This window comes from Panthera onca, chromosome E2 (genome assembly GCF_046562875.1).
Source record: "Panthera onca isolate mPanOnc1 chromosome E2, mPanOnc1 haplotype 2, whole genome shotgun sequence".
In the NCBI taxonomy this organism is placed as follows: domain Eukaryota; kingdom Metazoa; phylum Chordata; class Mammalia; order Carnivora; family Felidae; genus Panthera; species Panthera onca.
Genome location: NC_138353.1, coordinates 60,415,782 through 60,430,079, shown reverse-complemented (window position 1 = coordinate 60,430,079; position 14,298 = coordinate 60,415,782). Strand labels below are relative to the sequence as shown.

The 14,298-nt window shown below is 62.2% G+C and overlaps 2 protein-coding genes across 2 annotated transcripts; one reads left to right on the top strand and one right to left on the bottom strand.

The window, feature by feature from the left end:
* The first annotated feature begins 89 nt into the window (after nucleotides 1-89).
* APRT (adenine phosphoribosyltransferase) lies at nucleotides 90-2,984 on the top strand. The gene is made up of 5 exons (XM_060649944.2): nucleotides 90-585; nucleotides 712-818; nucleotides 1,895-2,028; nucleotides 2,271-2,349; nucleotides 2,594-2,984. Exons 1-5 carry the CDS (start codon nucleotides 506-508, stop codon nucleotides 2,734-2,736), a joined length of 543 nt encoding a protein of 180 aa, XP_060505927.1. The 5' UTR covers nucleotides 90-505; the 3' UTR covers nucleotides 2,737-2,984.
* A 425-nt stretch (nucleotides 2,985-3,409) lies between these two features.
* CDT1 (chromatin licensing and DNA replication factor 1) lies at nucleotides 3,410-7,957 on the bottom strand. The gene is made up of 10 exons (XM_060649941.2): nucleotides 7,573-7,957; nucleotides 6,919-7,014; nucleotides 6,690-6,844; nucleotides 5,984-6,181; nucleotides 5,744-5,889; nucleotides 5,478-5,578; nucleotides 4,858-5,046; nucleotides 4,455-4,607; nucleotides 4,181-4,382; nucleotides 3,410-3,744 (listed from the first exon to the last, which is right to left on the bottom strand). Exons 1-10 carry the CDS (start codon nucleotides 7,801-7,803, stop codon nucleotides 3,581-3,583), a joined length of 1,635 nt encoding a protein of 544 aa, XP_060505924.1. The 5' UTR covers nucleotides 7,804-7,957; the 3' UTR covers nucleotides 3,410-3,580.
* Nucleotides 7,958-14,298: the final 6,341 nt, after the last annotated feature.

Sequence of the window (14,298 nt, the reverse complement as noted above, 5' to 3'; positions counted from 1 at the left end):
TTTTTTTTTTTTTTTTTTGGTTTCTAAGGATTTGACCCTTTGCGGAAGTGGGCGGGTGGGTTTCCCTCTGCCCCGCCCCGTCGCTGATGCCGGGGCTGGACTCTCGGTGGCCCCGGCACTCCCAACTCCCGCGCGCTCCCGGAGGGTCTGGCGGAGCCGGCCCGTCCCCTCCAGGACTCGGCACCCCCGCTGCCGTCCCCGTCCACCGGCGTACTCCTGCAGGGTGACGCTCGGGCTGGGCCCCGCATGTTGGTGGCCGCGCGCGTCCGCCCCTCGCACCGCGCGGTAGGAGAGCGAGCGCGGCGGCGGCGACGAGCCGGACCGGGCGCGCCTGTTCAGGGAGCTAGAGCAACAACGCGCCACCCAAGATTCGGTGGAATACGGTAGTCCCTGCGGGCGACGGCGGCCCCGCCCACTGGCGCCTAGCGTAGGCGCCCCGCCCGCTCGCGCAGGCGCAGAGCCGCCGGCGCACCCCTGCCGCTCGCGGACACGCGCTCACCCCGCGATGGCGGACGCCGACCTGCAGTTGGTGGCGCGGCGCATCCGCAGCTTCCCGGACTTCCCCGTGCCCGGCGTGCTGTTCAGGTGCGGAGGCGGGGTCGGGCGCGGGGCGGGGGGGCGACCGCGCGGGGCCAGGCCAGCGAGCACTTCGTCCCCGTGCGGGGCCCGGACCCGACCCCGGGGGTCACCAGGCCTGCCCTCGCGTGCCAGGGATATCTCGCCCGTCCTGAAGGACCCCGACTCCTTCCGCGCGTCCATCCGCCTCCTGTCGAACCACCTGAAAGAGACCCACGGCGGCAAGATCGACTACATCGTGGGTAAGTGGAGGGGGCAGGGGCGGGTCCTCGAATCCCGGGTGGACCCTCCCCGGGCCTCCTGCCTGCCCCCGGCGCCGATGCTGTGCCCTGGGGTGTCTCGAGAGGCCCGGAGAGGTCGCCGGGTCTGTGCCAGGCTCCTTGAGGGTACCGTGGGCGTTCCTCCCCCCTGAGCCCTGAGCGGCGCGGACCGAGGGGCGACCCACGTTAGCTTAGGAGAGGCTTGGGGGACGTCCGTCGGGGACACGCTGAACGTCGCACCGTGCTTGGCTGCCGACCCTCGAGTAGGTTGTAAGGATGGACCTGCTGAGCGGCACTTGGCCGCCTGAGGGTGGGCGCGTCCTTGCGGTGGCCGGCTGAGGGCAAGGTCACCCCATCGCCGTGCCCCTCCTTCTCGCCGAATTCCTGGTCCTCCGTTCTGGACTGGTGGGGCTACGGGCTGAGTATCCCCAGGGGTGTCTGACCAGAGTCCACTGGGCCAAGAACACTCTTGTTGCCCGTCTGTGTGTTGAGCTGTGGGCCAGGCCCTCTGCCCAGCACGGGGCTTCAGGGAGGACCCCAGCAGGCCAGGTCTCCGTGACAAGGCCATGCCCCGGCCCGCCCATGGCTCCCCGCTGCCCTGCGGGACCATGGCTTTTCACTTGACTGTGTTCTTCAGAGGGCTCCTTCCTCTGGAAGCCCTCCCTCGCTGCACCCCTAGGGGGTGGGGCCTGCGCTTCCCCGTGAGTGACCACGGGAGTAGCAGGAGATAGCCCGGGGCCAGCCCCTCCAGGGCAGATGCTGCCGCAAGAATGACAAGAGCCGTCTGAGTCTGCTCCTTACTTACTAGCAGCCCAGTGACAGGCTGGCGGCAGGGCTGTGGGGAGAAGGCAGGTAACTTCCCAGAGGCCACACAGTTATTTCCGCTTCTGGGTCCCCGTCTCCTGCCCTGCAGCACCCAGCAGGCCCTGTGCACAGAGGTAGGTGCTCAGTCAAGGACTTTTAGCTGGAGCCAACAAAGCCAGGGGCTTCTTGCCCCTGGGGACCCTCGTGCTCCCGTGCCACACAGCCACCCCTGACACCCCACCTCTGACCAACAGGCCTAGACTCCCGAGGCTTTCTGTTCGGCCCCTCCCTGGCCCAGGAGCTTGGCTTGGGCTGCGTGCTCATCCGAAAGCGAGGGAAGCTGCCCGGCCCCACGGTGTCCGCCTCATACACGTTGGAATACGGGAAGGTGAGCGGGCTGGGCACCGCCACCCGTGACCCTTGGGTTTCCTGAGGATATCCCCTGGGTCGGGTGTCGCTGCCGCGGCTGATGCCAACTCTGCCCGAGACGCCAGCCTAGCTCACGCAGCCAAGCGGCAGCTGGGTGGGTTGGGCTCTCGTCGGCACCACCTCCGGCACCACCTCCCGGGCTCTGCACACCAGGGCCGCGTCTGGAGACGTGCAGACCGAGTGCCTGCTTCCCATCTGCAGGCTGAGCTGGAAATCCAGAGAGACGCCTTGGAGCCAGGGCAGAAGGTGGTTGTCGTGGACGATCTGCTGGCCACTGGGGGTGAGGGTCCTTTCCCCCCCCCCCCCCGGCACACAGGGCCTGGCGCTAGGACTGCTGGGGGTGCAGGAAAGTGGCTCAGACCACATGTGAGACGTGGGTTGGGGCCTCAGCACTGTACAGTTTACGCGTGAGCGGCGAGACCTTGTGTGGGCAGGTGGGAGCCTGGTCCCCACACCACCTCCTCCCCCTCCCGGCCCCCCGGCTGGGTGGGGCCTCATCGTGTGCCCTCTGCCGACCCACTCAGGAACCATGCGTGCGGCCTGTGAACTGCTGGGCCAGCTGCGGGCGGAGGTGCTGGAGTGCGTGAGCCTGGTGGAGCTGACCTCGCTGAAGGGCAGGGAGAAGCTGGGGGCCGTGCCGGTCTTCTCTCTTCTGCAGTACGACTGACCCACCCTCCCCCCTCTGGTGGAGACGCCTTCCGGCCTCGTGGCTGGCCGATGGCCGCCAGGGGGCGCCGGCCACCCGTCTGGACTTCTTTTTTAACTTTTTTGCACTTGCCCTTTTCTACCACCTGGGGCCCTTCCTGCAGGTTCTGGAGGTGCCGAGGCCTGGAGCCGGTAGCTCAGGCCGGAGCCCCGGCCACTGCAGGGCCACCTACGAACACTGAAAAGAAGTGAATAAAGTGCTTTGCTAGAGTGGCTGTTTTTTATCTTTATCTTTATGGCCAAGAGGTGCGGGAATCCCACTTGGCGGGTTGGGCGGACATGTGTCTGGCATTCTGTGGCTCTCTGCTCCCAGCTGCCTCTCAGGAGGCAGGTGCTGACCAAACGGCCTCTCAGTTGCTGTGGTCAGTCACACCAGCAGGGTGGCCCACGACACTGTCAGGGGCTGGCTCCTGAAGGTTCCAGGAAAAATCGGGCTCCGGGTCCCCCCTGCATCCCCCGGTCCTGCAGTCCGCCTCCCTCTTGTACGGGTCCAGCGGTGACACCGAGCTTACTGGGTCACCAGGGATTCCCATGTGGACATATCGGGGGCATTGTGCCAACCGCCTCACCCAAGCTTGCGCAGACTGCAAAGCCACCCCGCTCCGCTACGCCCCCAAAGACACCAACGACGACAGTCACCAACAGAAACCAGTTTAATGACAATATTCTGCAAGAAGGTGGGCCCACCACCCGCACTGGCCAGGGACCCTGGTGGGGAGTTAGGAGGGGAAGAAAAGTGCATCGTGTTCCTAAAGGGAATAAAAGAGACACGGCAGGCCAAGGACCTAAGCCCAGGCCCGCGAGGCTCACAGCGCCGCCTCGGCACGGGCAAGGTGGGCCAGCCGGGCGAGGACACCTGCCAGGTCAGCAGCCTTGTCCAGCTTGACATAGGTGTCGGCGCGGATGCGATGGAGGCTGAGCCAGTCGGGCAGCAGCTCAGAGAGCAGCTGTACGTGCTTCTCCATCTCCCCTGCAGACAGACAGGATGTGAGCAGGGCCGTGTGCCTGGGAGTGGGTACTGACCCCTTATGGGGGGGTCCAGACCAGTCAGCGGGCCTGCCTTAGGACCACCCCCTCTTCCCCCCCGCCCCCCCCCCCGGCAGGCCTGTCCAAGCCTCCAAGCAGCAGACCCAACGGTGGGAAGGTGGAAGGGCTCGGGCCAGGGCAGTGACAGAACGGCCTTGCTGAGGAGCTGACCCTCCCACTGAGCCCAACACCGGGCCTGGAGGGGGGGTGTGGGGTCGCCCTGCAGCCTGGAGGGAACCCACAGTCCCGTGGGGCCCGGCGCTGTCTGAGGGGGTCTGGGGGCCGGGTGGGGGGCTCGAGGACACCGTGCCCAGCCTCATCCTGAGCGGGGAACACAGGGAGGGGGCACAGGGAGGGCCCGGCCCCGCCCCTGCACACACCAGGGCTCAGGGCCGCACGGTAGCTGCCTGCCATCCTGGCGCAGGCCACCTCCATGGTGAGGGCGGGCTTGCGCTCCGACACGAAGATGCCACGCAGCACGCGGGCCAGCTCGGGCAGCCGCTCCAGCCGCTGCAGCCGCCGCTCCTGCTCCGGCTGCCGCGTCATCTGCGCCAGCTGCTTCTGCGCCTGCTTGCGGCGGACCTGCGGTAGGCCCCGAGAACGGTCAGTGGGGAGCCGGTCCCACGGGCCCCTGCCAGGACCCCGGACACTCACCCGCTCCAGCAGGTCCTGGGACACCCCCTTCAGGGCGGCAGGCGGGGCAGCAGGCGGGGCGGCCGGCGGGGTGGCCGGCGGGGCAGGGCCGGGGGACCCGGGGCTGCCGGACTTGGCCGTACGCAGAGCCAGGTCGCTCAGGGCCTTTTCCATCTGAGGCAGTTCAGAGGGGAGAATCAGAAGGCCCCCCCCCCCCCCAACCCGGCCCGGCCCCAGGGAGGTCACTGTCTGCTGGCCTAGGCTCGCCCCGAGCGTCACGGCAGGTGGCCGGTGCCCAGGGCGCAGCCTGCCAAGTAGGCAGCTCTCCGTAAGGGGGGGAGGGCACGTCCCACCACCCCGGAGGCGCTGGGCCAAGCATGGATCCTGTCAGGTGCCCGCCCCGCAAGCCCTAAGGCGACCTCACCCTGGGTGACATCAGGCTGCGGGCACGGGCCAGCACCTCCTGGGCGGTGGCCAGCTTCTCCGTGGTGGGGGGCTGGGGCAGCTCGGCCGGCTCGATGTCAGGCACTTCGTCCACATTGAAGTGGGGGTGCCAACGTGTCAGCTGGTCCTCAGGCACCACCATGGGCGGGCTCAGGGAGGCGAGGAAGGCCTGTGTGAGGAGACGCGAGTGCCAGGTGAGCCCAGGCACATCTGCATTGGGCGGGGCCGGGCAGGGCTGCTCCGTTCCTAGCCCGCCCAGTCGGGCCATCTTGGGCTCAGGTGCTCAGCTGGGCCAAAGGGCACGACACCCGACACAGAGCAGCACTGAGCCCATCACGCGCCCCCAGGGCCTGAGGGTGCAGCCCTGAGCTCCCGGCCCTCCACTGGGGAACCAGGAGCGGGGCTCTCGCCCAGCCCTGCACCCACCCCACGAGGCAGCCACGGAGACGGGTGAAGAGAACTCGAAGAGTCAGCCTCTCACGAGGGCCCGTCTCCTGCGGGGTAAGACGGAGCTATGACAGGGACGGTTCGGGGCCCAGCCCAGGGCCTGCCGGGGAGGTGCTTCCTCCGAGGACGGAGCCGGTCGCCCCCGTCACTCACCCTGTGGTGCTCCCGGACGCGCTCCACCAGATTCTGGCCGAAGACCTGTCTGCGCCGCAGGAGGTGCGAGGCCGTGAGCTGGGCAGCCGTGCTGCCAGCCTCTGCGGGAAGACTTCAGGCCTGAGCCCCCAGCCCGGGCCCGCCCCGTCACCCAGGCCCCCAGACTGCTGGTCTCCGACGCCTCACGCCACGCCCAAAACCACGCAGTGTCACTGGCGGGGAAACCGAGGCTCGGACACGCGTGACCTCAGTCAGAGCGCGCTCACCCTGGTCTAGCAGCGGCTCAATGGTAAGCTGGTAATCGGACCTCTTGACGCCATCCTTGAAGGTGGGGACATCGCGCTCCTGGCGGAAGCGGTAAGAAGCGGGGTACACGGTTCTGATCTGGCCCACGTTGCGCTCCTCAAAGCGCCTGCGGGACAAGGTGCTGGGTCAGAGCGCGCCGGGAAGGGCACACTCCGACCGTACAGGCAGGGTGAGGCCCCCACCCTCTGCGGGCCACTCACTTGCGCATCATGTCCTGGACGCCCTGCTTAACCTTGGCAAAGGTCGCGGTCTCGGAGCGGTTGTAGAGCATGCCCACGATGGTGTCCATGCTGCGGAACATCTCGGCCAGCACCTGGTACTTGTAGGGCAGCACAAGCCCCGGGGGCCCCGGCTGGGCCAAGGCGTGGAAGCGCTGGTAGGCGGGTGCCTTCTGTCCGCTGCCAGGAGGGGAGCGAGGCCTCAGGAGAAGCACCAGACCCACACCCTCCAACACCAACGGCAGGCAGGCCAAATGGCCAGGGAGACCCCGGAGCCGGGGCCTGAAAACCGTCCCTGTTCCCGTGACACACCACACACCAGTCCCAAAGCCCCGGCGCGCCCAGTCTCCCGTCACCAGCACTAGGCCTGGAACCAGAAAAGCGTGGCCTCACATCTCGCCCGGTCACCTAGGGAAGTCCTGGCTCCTTATCTCTACGAGGCACATATGACCTCAGGAGCTGGGGAGGACAGACATGGGCGCAGGAGACAAATACCCAACAAATGGCAGCTGTAGACGGCATTCCAAAGTCACAAGGGCCACTGAGGCAAGAACGGGCACCCTCTTATGGATGGAGGCTGAGGTGCAGAGCAAGTGAGTGGCAGGGACTGGAAGGGGAGCAGCCCCCCCAGCCTTGTCCCGCCTGCCTAGCCTTTCCCTGGGTGCCTGTCTGCCCACCCAGGACTCACCATGGCCCTGCTGGCTGCCCCTGGTCCTCCAGCACGCGTGGTTCCCCAGCATCCTTCCTCTTGGCACTTGCTTTCAGCTCCTGGGCCCGGGCCCCTAGCTCCCGTGCCCGCTGTAGGCACGACTTGAGCTCAGAAAGTGTGACTTTTGAGGAGGCCTGTGGACACAAGATGCCATCAGCTGGCCCGTCACCCCCACACCGCTCTCCCTCCCCCCCGGGGCCAGCCTCACCTTGTCCTCCTGGGCTGCCAAGCAGGACAGCTGACCTGCTGAGAGAGTGGCCTCCTCTGGGGAGCCTGGGGCAGCCAGGGCACTGGGGCTCGAGACCTGGTGGACAGGACCGCAAAGGAGAACGAGTGAGGACACCCTGCGGTAAGAGAGGGTTTCCTACTTCCCTCAGCTGGCTACACACCAGCTGCTGGGGGCACCAATGACAGTTTCTGCTGGAGTCAAGTCAGAGGGGCCAGGCCTGACCCCTTGTCCAGCCTTGCTGGCAAGCTAGACACACAGCCGCCCACTGCGCTCGGGCCCTCCGGCCCTGCTAACTCCAGTGCCTTCTGTCCCCACCCCCACTGACGTGCTCTCCAGCAGGCCGGCCCACCTGCCGGGTCTCAAGTGACCCGGCCCCGCGCTTTCTCCACTGTCTCCCGCAGCGGCTCCAGGCCCATTCTCCGAATGGTCGAGTCCTCCCTCTCGAGGCTTCGGTTTACCGTGTGCATGCAACCCCCTGGTCTGCGCCCTCCCTCCAGGGCAAGTCTTTTTGGGGGCCACCCCGCCCTGTTTCCCGGCTCTCCCCTCCAAGTGTTTTCTCCCGTCGGTGCCCATCCACTCACCCCGCCCCCCGCCCCGGCCTCAGTTTCCCCCCTCTCCCCGCCGCGGCCTCACCGTGTCGGCCGGTAGCCGCAGCCGCCTGCGCGCGGGCGGCGCGGGGTGGTCGCGCGTGGGCTCGGCGGGCGGGCGGGCGCGCTTGCGGCTGCCTCCCGGGGTCCGGGCCGGGGTGGGGGGTGCCGGCTTGGCGGGGCTCGGGGTGCGCCAGGCCGGCTTGGCCCGCGGCGGCGCGGCGCGGGGTCCGGGGCGGCGGCGCGCGAAGAAGTCGGTGAGACGGGGCTGTGCCATGGCGGGACCCGGGGCCGGGGGCCGGGGGCCGGGGACCCGGCGGGACCGAGACCGAGCAGGGTACAGTCCGGGGCCGGAAATGGGGCCGCGCTCCGCGCCGATTTTCCCGCCGCGCGTGGCCCCGCCCCTCCGCGGGCGGAACCTTCGGCGCCAGGGCGGGATGCGGGGGAGGCCGGGAAATGGACTCGCCGGGGCGCATGCGCGCTGGTGCTCTTTTGCCGGGCCGCAGCGCGCATGCGCCGTAGAGCCGGCCGCCTCCGCAGGGCTTAGGGATTTGACGACCCTCCCCGGCCGGCGGCGGTCGTCGAGCCAGTGCGGTCCCGGAGCGGAGAGACATGCTACGTACTTCCTGCTTGAATTGCAAGCGGTGCGCGTTGGCCGACACTGGCCCTCCGCGGCGAGGCGCCCCGGGGCAGCCAGACCCCCGCACGAAGACCCCTGCGTCGGCTCTGGGTGCGAATCGTATGTCAGTCCCGCTGCCATGTTTTTAAAAGGAAGAGCGGCTTTCAGAACGGGATCAGTGGCAAGAAAGGGGGTGTTAGTCCCCAGAGCCTACGGCCGAGGTCGTCTGGAGTCCTGGAGACCCCGCTGCCCGGGAGGCGCGAGGGCGCAGCCGGCGGGGTGTCCTCCGAAGGCCCAGCGCCGGCTTGGGGGCTTTGTTCCTCCGTCTTCTCCAGGCTTTCCGTAAGGAGCCGAGCGTTGGGAAAACAGAAACGACCGTTTCCCGTATGTCCCAGGTTCATACTTTGTGGACGGCCTGTAGCAAGTTATCGGCCACCCAGGGATCCGCGGACAGGGTTGCAACCAGCATTTTTAAGGCTAAGTGCTGTTCCATTTCCGTTTTGCTATTTGTTCTCTAGGCCACCACCTAAAATATGTGTCGTGTCGTTTTGTTTTGTTTTGTTTTGTTCTGTTTTGTTTTGTTTTTAAGACTATTTATTTTGAGAGAGAGAGAGAGAGCACCGAGCAGGGGAGAGGCAGGGGGAGAGAGAGTCCCAAGTGGATGCTAGGCTTGAATCCACAAAACCGAAACCGCGAGATCATGATCTGAGCCGAAACCATGAATTAGACGCTCAACTAACTGAGCCACCCCGGTGGCCCTGTAAGATAGTTTTCTTTTTTTTATTATTAAAAAAAAATTTGTTTAATGTTTATCTATTTTTGAGAGAGACATACAGACAGAGTGTGAGCAGGGGAGGGGCAGAGAGAGAGGGAGACACAGAATTGGAAGCAGGCTCTAGGCTCTGAGCTGTCAGCACAGAGCCGGATGTGGGGGCTGGAACCCACGAACCACTAGATCATGACCTGAACCGAAGTTGGATGCTTAACCCACTGAGCCACCCAGGCACCCTGGTGAAATAGATTTTGTAATCAAAACAGTGGTTGGGGGTTAGAGGCAAGAACTGACCTCAGTTGAGGGGTGCCTGGGTGGCTCAGTCAGTCAAGCATCCAACTCTTGGTATCGGCTCAGGTCACGATCTCACGGTTTTGTGAGTTTGAGCCCCATGTCAGGCCCTGTGCTGACAGTGTGGAGCCTGCTTGGGATGCTGTGTCTCTTTCTCTCTGCCCCTCCCTGCTCACACGGTCTCTCTGAAAATAAATAAACTTAAAAAAAAAAAAAAAAAGAATTGACCTCAGTCAGAAGGGAACACTCCAAATGTAAGCTTGCTATGCATTCTAGAGGGAGAGCGTAGGATTCTGGGACTGTAATGGCATCACGAATTCTAGGCACAGCCTCTTCTTCAGACCAATGGTGATAAAGGGACTTTGTAAATATTTCTGCTCATAGCTGCTCATCAGGAGGGCGGGAACTGTCTTCTCTCCCAAATACACTGTGGTTCTCTATGCTCTGTTTCACGTTTAGAAGGTAAACAATCCTGGTCTTGGAGAGGTACAGGCAGCTGAATCTAACCGCAAGTGACTCCGATATCTGGCTCCCAGCCGGTGGTTTGGCCCAGTCCCTGCCCTCCGTAGATAAGCTGAGAAGCAGGAGCCTTCCCAGAGCCTCCAAAATGCTTAGGGATTTCTGCCAGCATTTCATTTGTCTTGCACCTGCCTACCCACCCGCCTGGAACCACAGCGTGCTGGCTAGGCTCGTGCTTCCCAAGAGAGCTGTGTGGGGATGGGAGGCAGGCCCTAGGCTCGTGACAAATCCGGGAACCCCCCCATAAGAGAGAACTCCCTGCCTGCCTGGCCACCACATGGCTGCGTGACTCGGCCACGCACTCCCAGGCACATTCTCCTCAGGCGGACTCCTGGGAGGGACATGCGTGGCCTTGCTGTGCTCTGGCCGGCTCCCTGGGGCACAAGCAGAGGCAGAAGCAGGCCGTGGGAGGCCTGAATGGCTCTGGGGATAGCTGCGTCCTAAAGGACCCTTCACAGGCTCTTGTGGGATCAAGAACATGAATCTAAAATGAGTCTGCCCGTGTGAGGGGGGAGTCTGGGGACTGAACAGTGCTGTCTGCATGCACTGCCAGCAGCAAAGGGACACATGGTCTTCAAAGGCCAGCCAGCAGCCGGAGGGACGCATGCCATACAGCAGGGGCCTGAGGACCACCTCCAGTGCTGTGGCCAGTGTCCATGCCATGGCGCTGTGTCTGGCTGTGCCTCTGTTACTTTTAATGTCATTACTGGAGATTAGGCCTTTTGCGGTGACTTAAGGCTCGGGGCAGCTCCTTCTTAAGAAATTGCCCACCCACCTACAATAATGCAGTCCACAGCCACCTCTGCAAGGTATGACCCCTACCTTTCGGTCACAGCTGATTGGACGAGAGGTGCACAGCTGAACCAATCAGATCCTCTCCTGGGACCCAAGACTCTGCAGGGAGAGCTCACCCTTCTGTCCCCTCTGGTTGTGGGAAGTGAGATGGAGTAGGACAGCCACCGCCACCATGTGTGTGGTGACAGAGTGAACAAGGGACCGTGTGGCCCAGGGACAGGCAGCCACACACAGCTAAATCAGATGGTTTGTAATGGTTTCCAGTGTGCTCTCTTGGAAGACCCACTGCCCTTCGCGATGGCCCAGGTTTTTATGAAGCAGCCTGTAGCCCTTCCTGAACATTTGCCTCTTTTGCTTAAAGTGCCTCTGCGTGGATTTCTGTTTCTTCCAACCCAAGGAGGCTTGACTAAAGCCTGGTCAAAAAGTTGATCCATATGAGGCTACATTAATAAAAGCATAGAGTCTAGAATAAGGGAAGCAAAGGGCACGTGGGTGGCTCAGTCAAGTGTCTGACTCTTGATTTCAGCTCAGGTCGTGATCTCATGGTTTGTGAGATCGAGCCCCGCGTCGGGCTCTGCTGATGGTGCGGGGCCTGCTTGGGATTCTCTTTCTCCTCCTCTCTCTACCCCTCCCCTGCTGGCATTCTGTGTCTCAAAATAAATATTATTTAAAAAATAAAAGAAAAATAGAATAAGGGTCGTGAAAGCCCATCTCTGCTGAGTTCTGTCCAGGCTCCACCTGAAATGTCACGTTGGTCTATAGGTATGGAATGCTAAGAGGTTATAGCCTGGCTAGAATGCCAAGAGACAGACCAGATAACAAGGGACTAGAACCCTTGTTTGTGGATGTTTACCCTGGAGAAACTGGGACATTGGCGCTGTGCCTTCATTCATGTGATGAGCCAGTTTCTACTGAGTGCCGTCTGGGAGCCTGGCTGCTGAAAGCCCATTACAGGCTGGGCCATGAGGGTCCACTATGTACCAGGCTGAGACCAAGACTGATGAGGCCCCTGCTCTCAAGGAGCTCACATTCTAGTGGACAGAGACTAGTAGAGAAATTAGTCTTGTTAAAATAATTTCAGGGCCTCCTGGGTGGCTCAGTCGGTTGAGTGTCCAACTCTTGGTTTCAGCTCAGGTCATGATCTCACTGTTCGGTTCGTGAGTTCGAGCCCCACATCGGGCTCCCCGCTGACTGTGGAGCCTGCTTGGGATTCTCCCGTGCGCGTTCTCTCTCTCTCTCTCTCTCTGTCTGTGTCTCTATCTCTATCTCTCTGTCCCTCTTCTGCTTGTGCTCTCTCCCTCTCTCTCTCTCTCTCTCAAATAAATAATAATAACTTCAGATAAAGAATTTAAGACCCAGTCATGAGATTGAGTGGGAGGCCTCTTGGAGATGACACCTGAATGGCAAGGAGTGACCACAGGAATATCTGATAAGAGAACAGAATTGAGAATAGAGTCCAGAGGGCCACCACCTTCATTTTAACCACACTCCAAAAAGTGATCAGAGTTGCACTAAGTTCTGAGTTTGAGTTACAGCCACGGCTGACCACCTTTAACTTCCCTAGAGCCCATCCCACCCCCTGGTCCGTCACCACATCACACCCCTGGCACGAATGGTTTCACCTCCGCTGCTCTGCCCCGGAGCCATTTGCACATTACAGCCACCACCAGGGGTGTGTGGTGCCTGACAGTTTTCAAAGCAGTGTCACCAAACAGGAAGAGCTGGAGTCTGTTGTGTGCAGCGTGCAGGCCTTGTTCCCCATACCTCGAATAACCTGTCTCACCCTCACGGCGAACCTACGAGCCACACCCCATCTTTGGGTGAAGAAACAGACTTGCAGGGCATAAAGCTGGGGCACCAAGGAGCCAGCTGCCCACGTCCTCCTCCGCCTCTCAACCGCCACTCTTCCCCAGGAGACCAGACGGGGCTGGAGAGTAATGGTGGCATTCAGGCTTTCGGGGATCCCCTGGACCCTGCAGAAAACCCTGCAAGGTTTTCATGGTCTTGGCTTATAATGCATCGTCCCTTACCAAGTCTGGAGGCAACTTCACCTTCCTTGAAGGCATTTGGGTCTCAGCCAGGATCAGCCTGCACTTGGCTCACTGTCCACCAGACAGCCAGCCTTGGAATCCGTGACGTGATCGGGCAAAGGGGACTGCTGCCCACTGGTCGAGTGACCTGGGAGGTCTCGGTCTCCCCTCCTCCCTGAGCCTCGCATGCCTCATCCTTATGCGGGGGATCTTATACAGAACGTGCTCTCAGCAGAGCCCTGGGAAAGCACACGTAGCTTCAAGCCCCTGTACGATAGTGACAGACACCAGCAACAGCACACCTGCTTTCAGAGGATGTCAGGGTGGGGATAGGGCACACTGTGTCCCGTCCACATGTGAGCGTCCAGAGCAGCACAGCAAGACAGAAAGGTAGCGGGAGGGGCGCCTGGGTGGCCCTGTGGGTTGAACTTCCGACTCTTTTTTTTTTTTTTTAATGTTTATTTATTTTTTTTGAGACAGAGAGAGAGCATGAACAGGGGAGGGTCAGAGAGAGAGGGAGACACAGAATCTGAAACAGGCTCCAGGCTCTGAGCGGTCAGCACAGAGCCCGACGCGGGGCTCGAACTCATGGACTGCGAGATCATGACCTGAGCCGAAGTCGGCCGCTTAACCGACTGAACCACCCAGGCGCCCCGAGCTTCCGACTCTTGATTTTGGCTGGGGTGGTGGTCCCAGGGTTGCGGGATCGAGCCCCATACTGGCTCTGCGCTGGGCAGGGAGCCTGCTTGGATTCTCTCCCCACCCTTCCTCTCTCCCTCCGCTGCCCCTCGCTGGCGCACGTGCTCGCTCTCTCTCCTCTCTCTAATAAAAGAAATGTAGCAGGAGCCACAGGTGTAATTTTACATTTTCTAGTAGCTACATGAAGAAAATTAAAAATCGGGTGACAGTAATTTAAAATTTTTGTAAATATATATTTTTTTGTTTTATCCATTATATCTCAAATGTTATCATTTGACAGGTAACCAGTGTAAACTTTATCAACGGGCTGGTTCTCAGTGTTCGCCACCATCAACATCGCAGTGAGCACTAAGTCCTAGTACTAAGCATACTAAGTGCAGTCCGTGTTTTACAGCTTACAGCACATCTCAACTTGGAACGCACTCAATTTTCATGGAAATACTTGATCTTTATTTAGATTTCATGAAATTCAGAGTTGGAAATGGGTTCACGTGCCCAAGTTGTTCTAAATAGACTCCAGTCTTCCAATTAGCGCTCGGAGCGTCTGAAATTAACCAACAGCGAGTGCAGGGGGGAAGCTCAGGTCCCAGCGACCCTGTCCCAATCCTCAGGGCAGCAGCGGCGAGCGGCGCGGGCAGGAGGCCGCAGGGCAGGGCAGAGCCGGTGCGCGGCCCTGCAGGGCAGGAAAGCGCGGAGCGGGACGCGGCAGAAGACCCCGGGCCCCCAGCCCCAGGCGGCGCGAGAACGCGCAACCGCGAGACTGGCCCGCAGGTGCAGCCCTGCGCTGTCAATCACGCGAGGGCGGGAGGCGGAGGTACGGGGCGGGGCCTCGCGCCCGAAGGGGCGGGGCCGGAGACGAGGCGGCCGGTGGCGCGTGTTTCCGGGGACCAGGTTAGGGGCGGGGCTCCGGAGCTGGGTGGGGCCGGGAGGGCAATTTGACAGCGGCGACGAGACTTCGGGACGTGGCTCACGGATGGGGCGTGGCCGGGAGGGAGTGGCGGGGCGGTGCCATCGGTGGGGCGGGGCTTGGTGGTGGGCGGGGCCGGG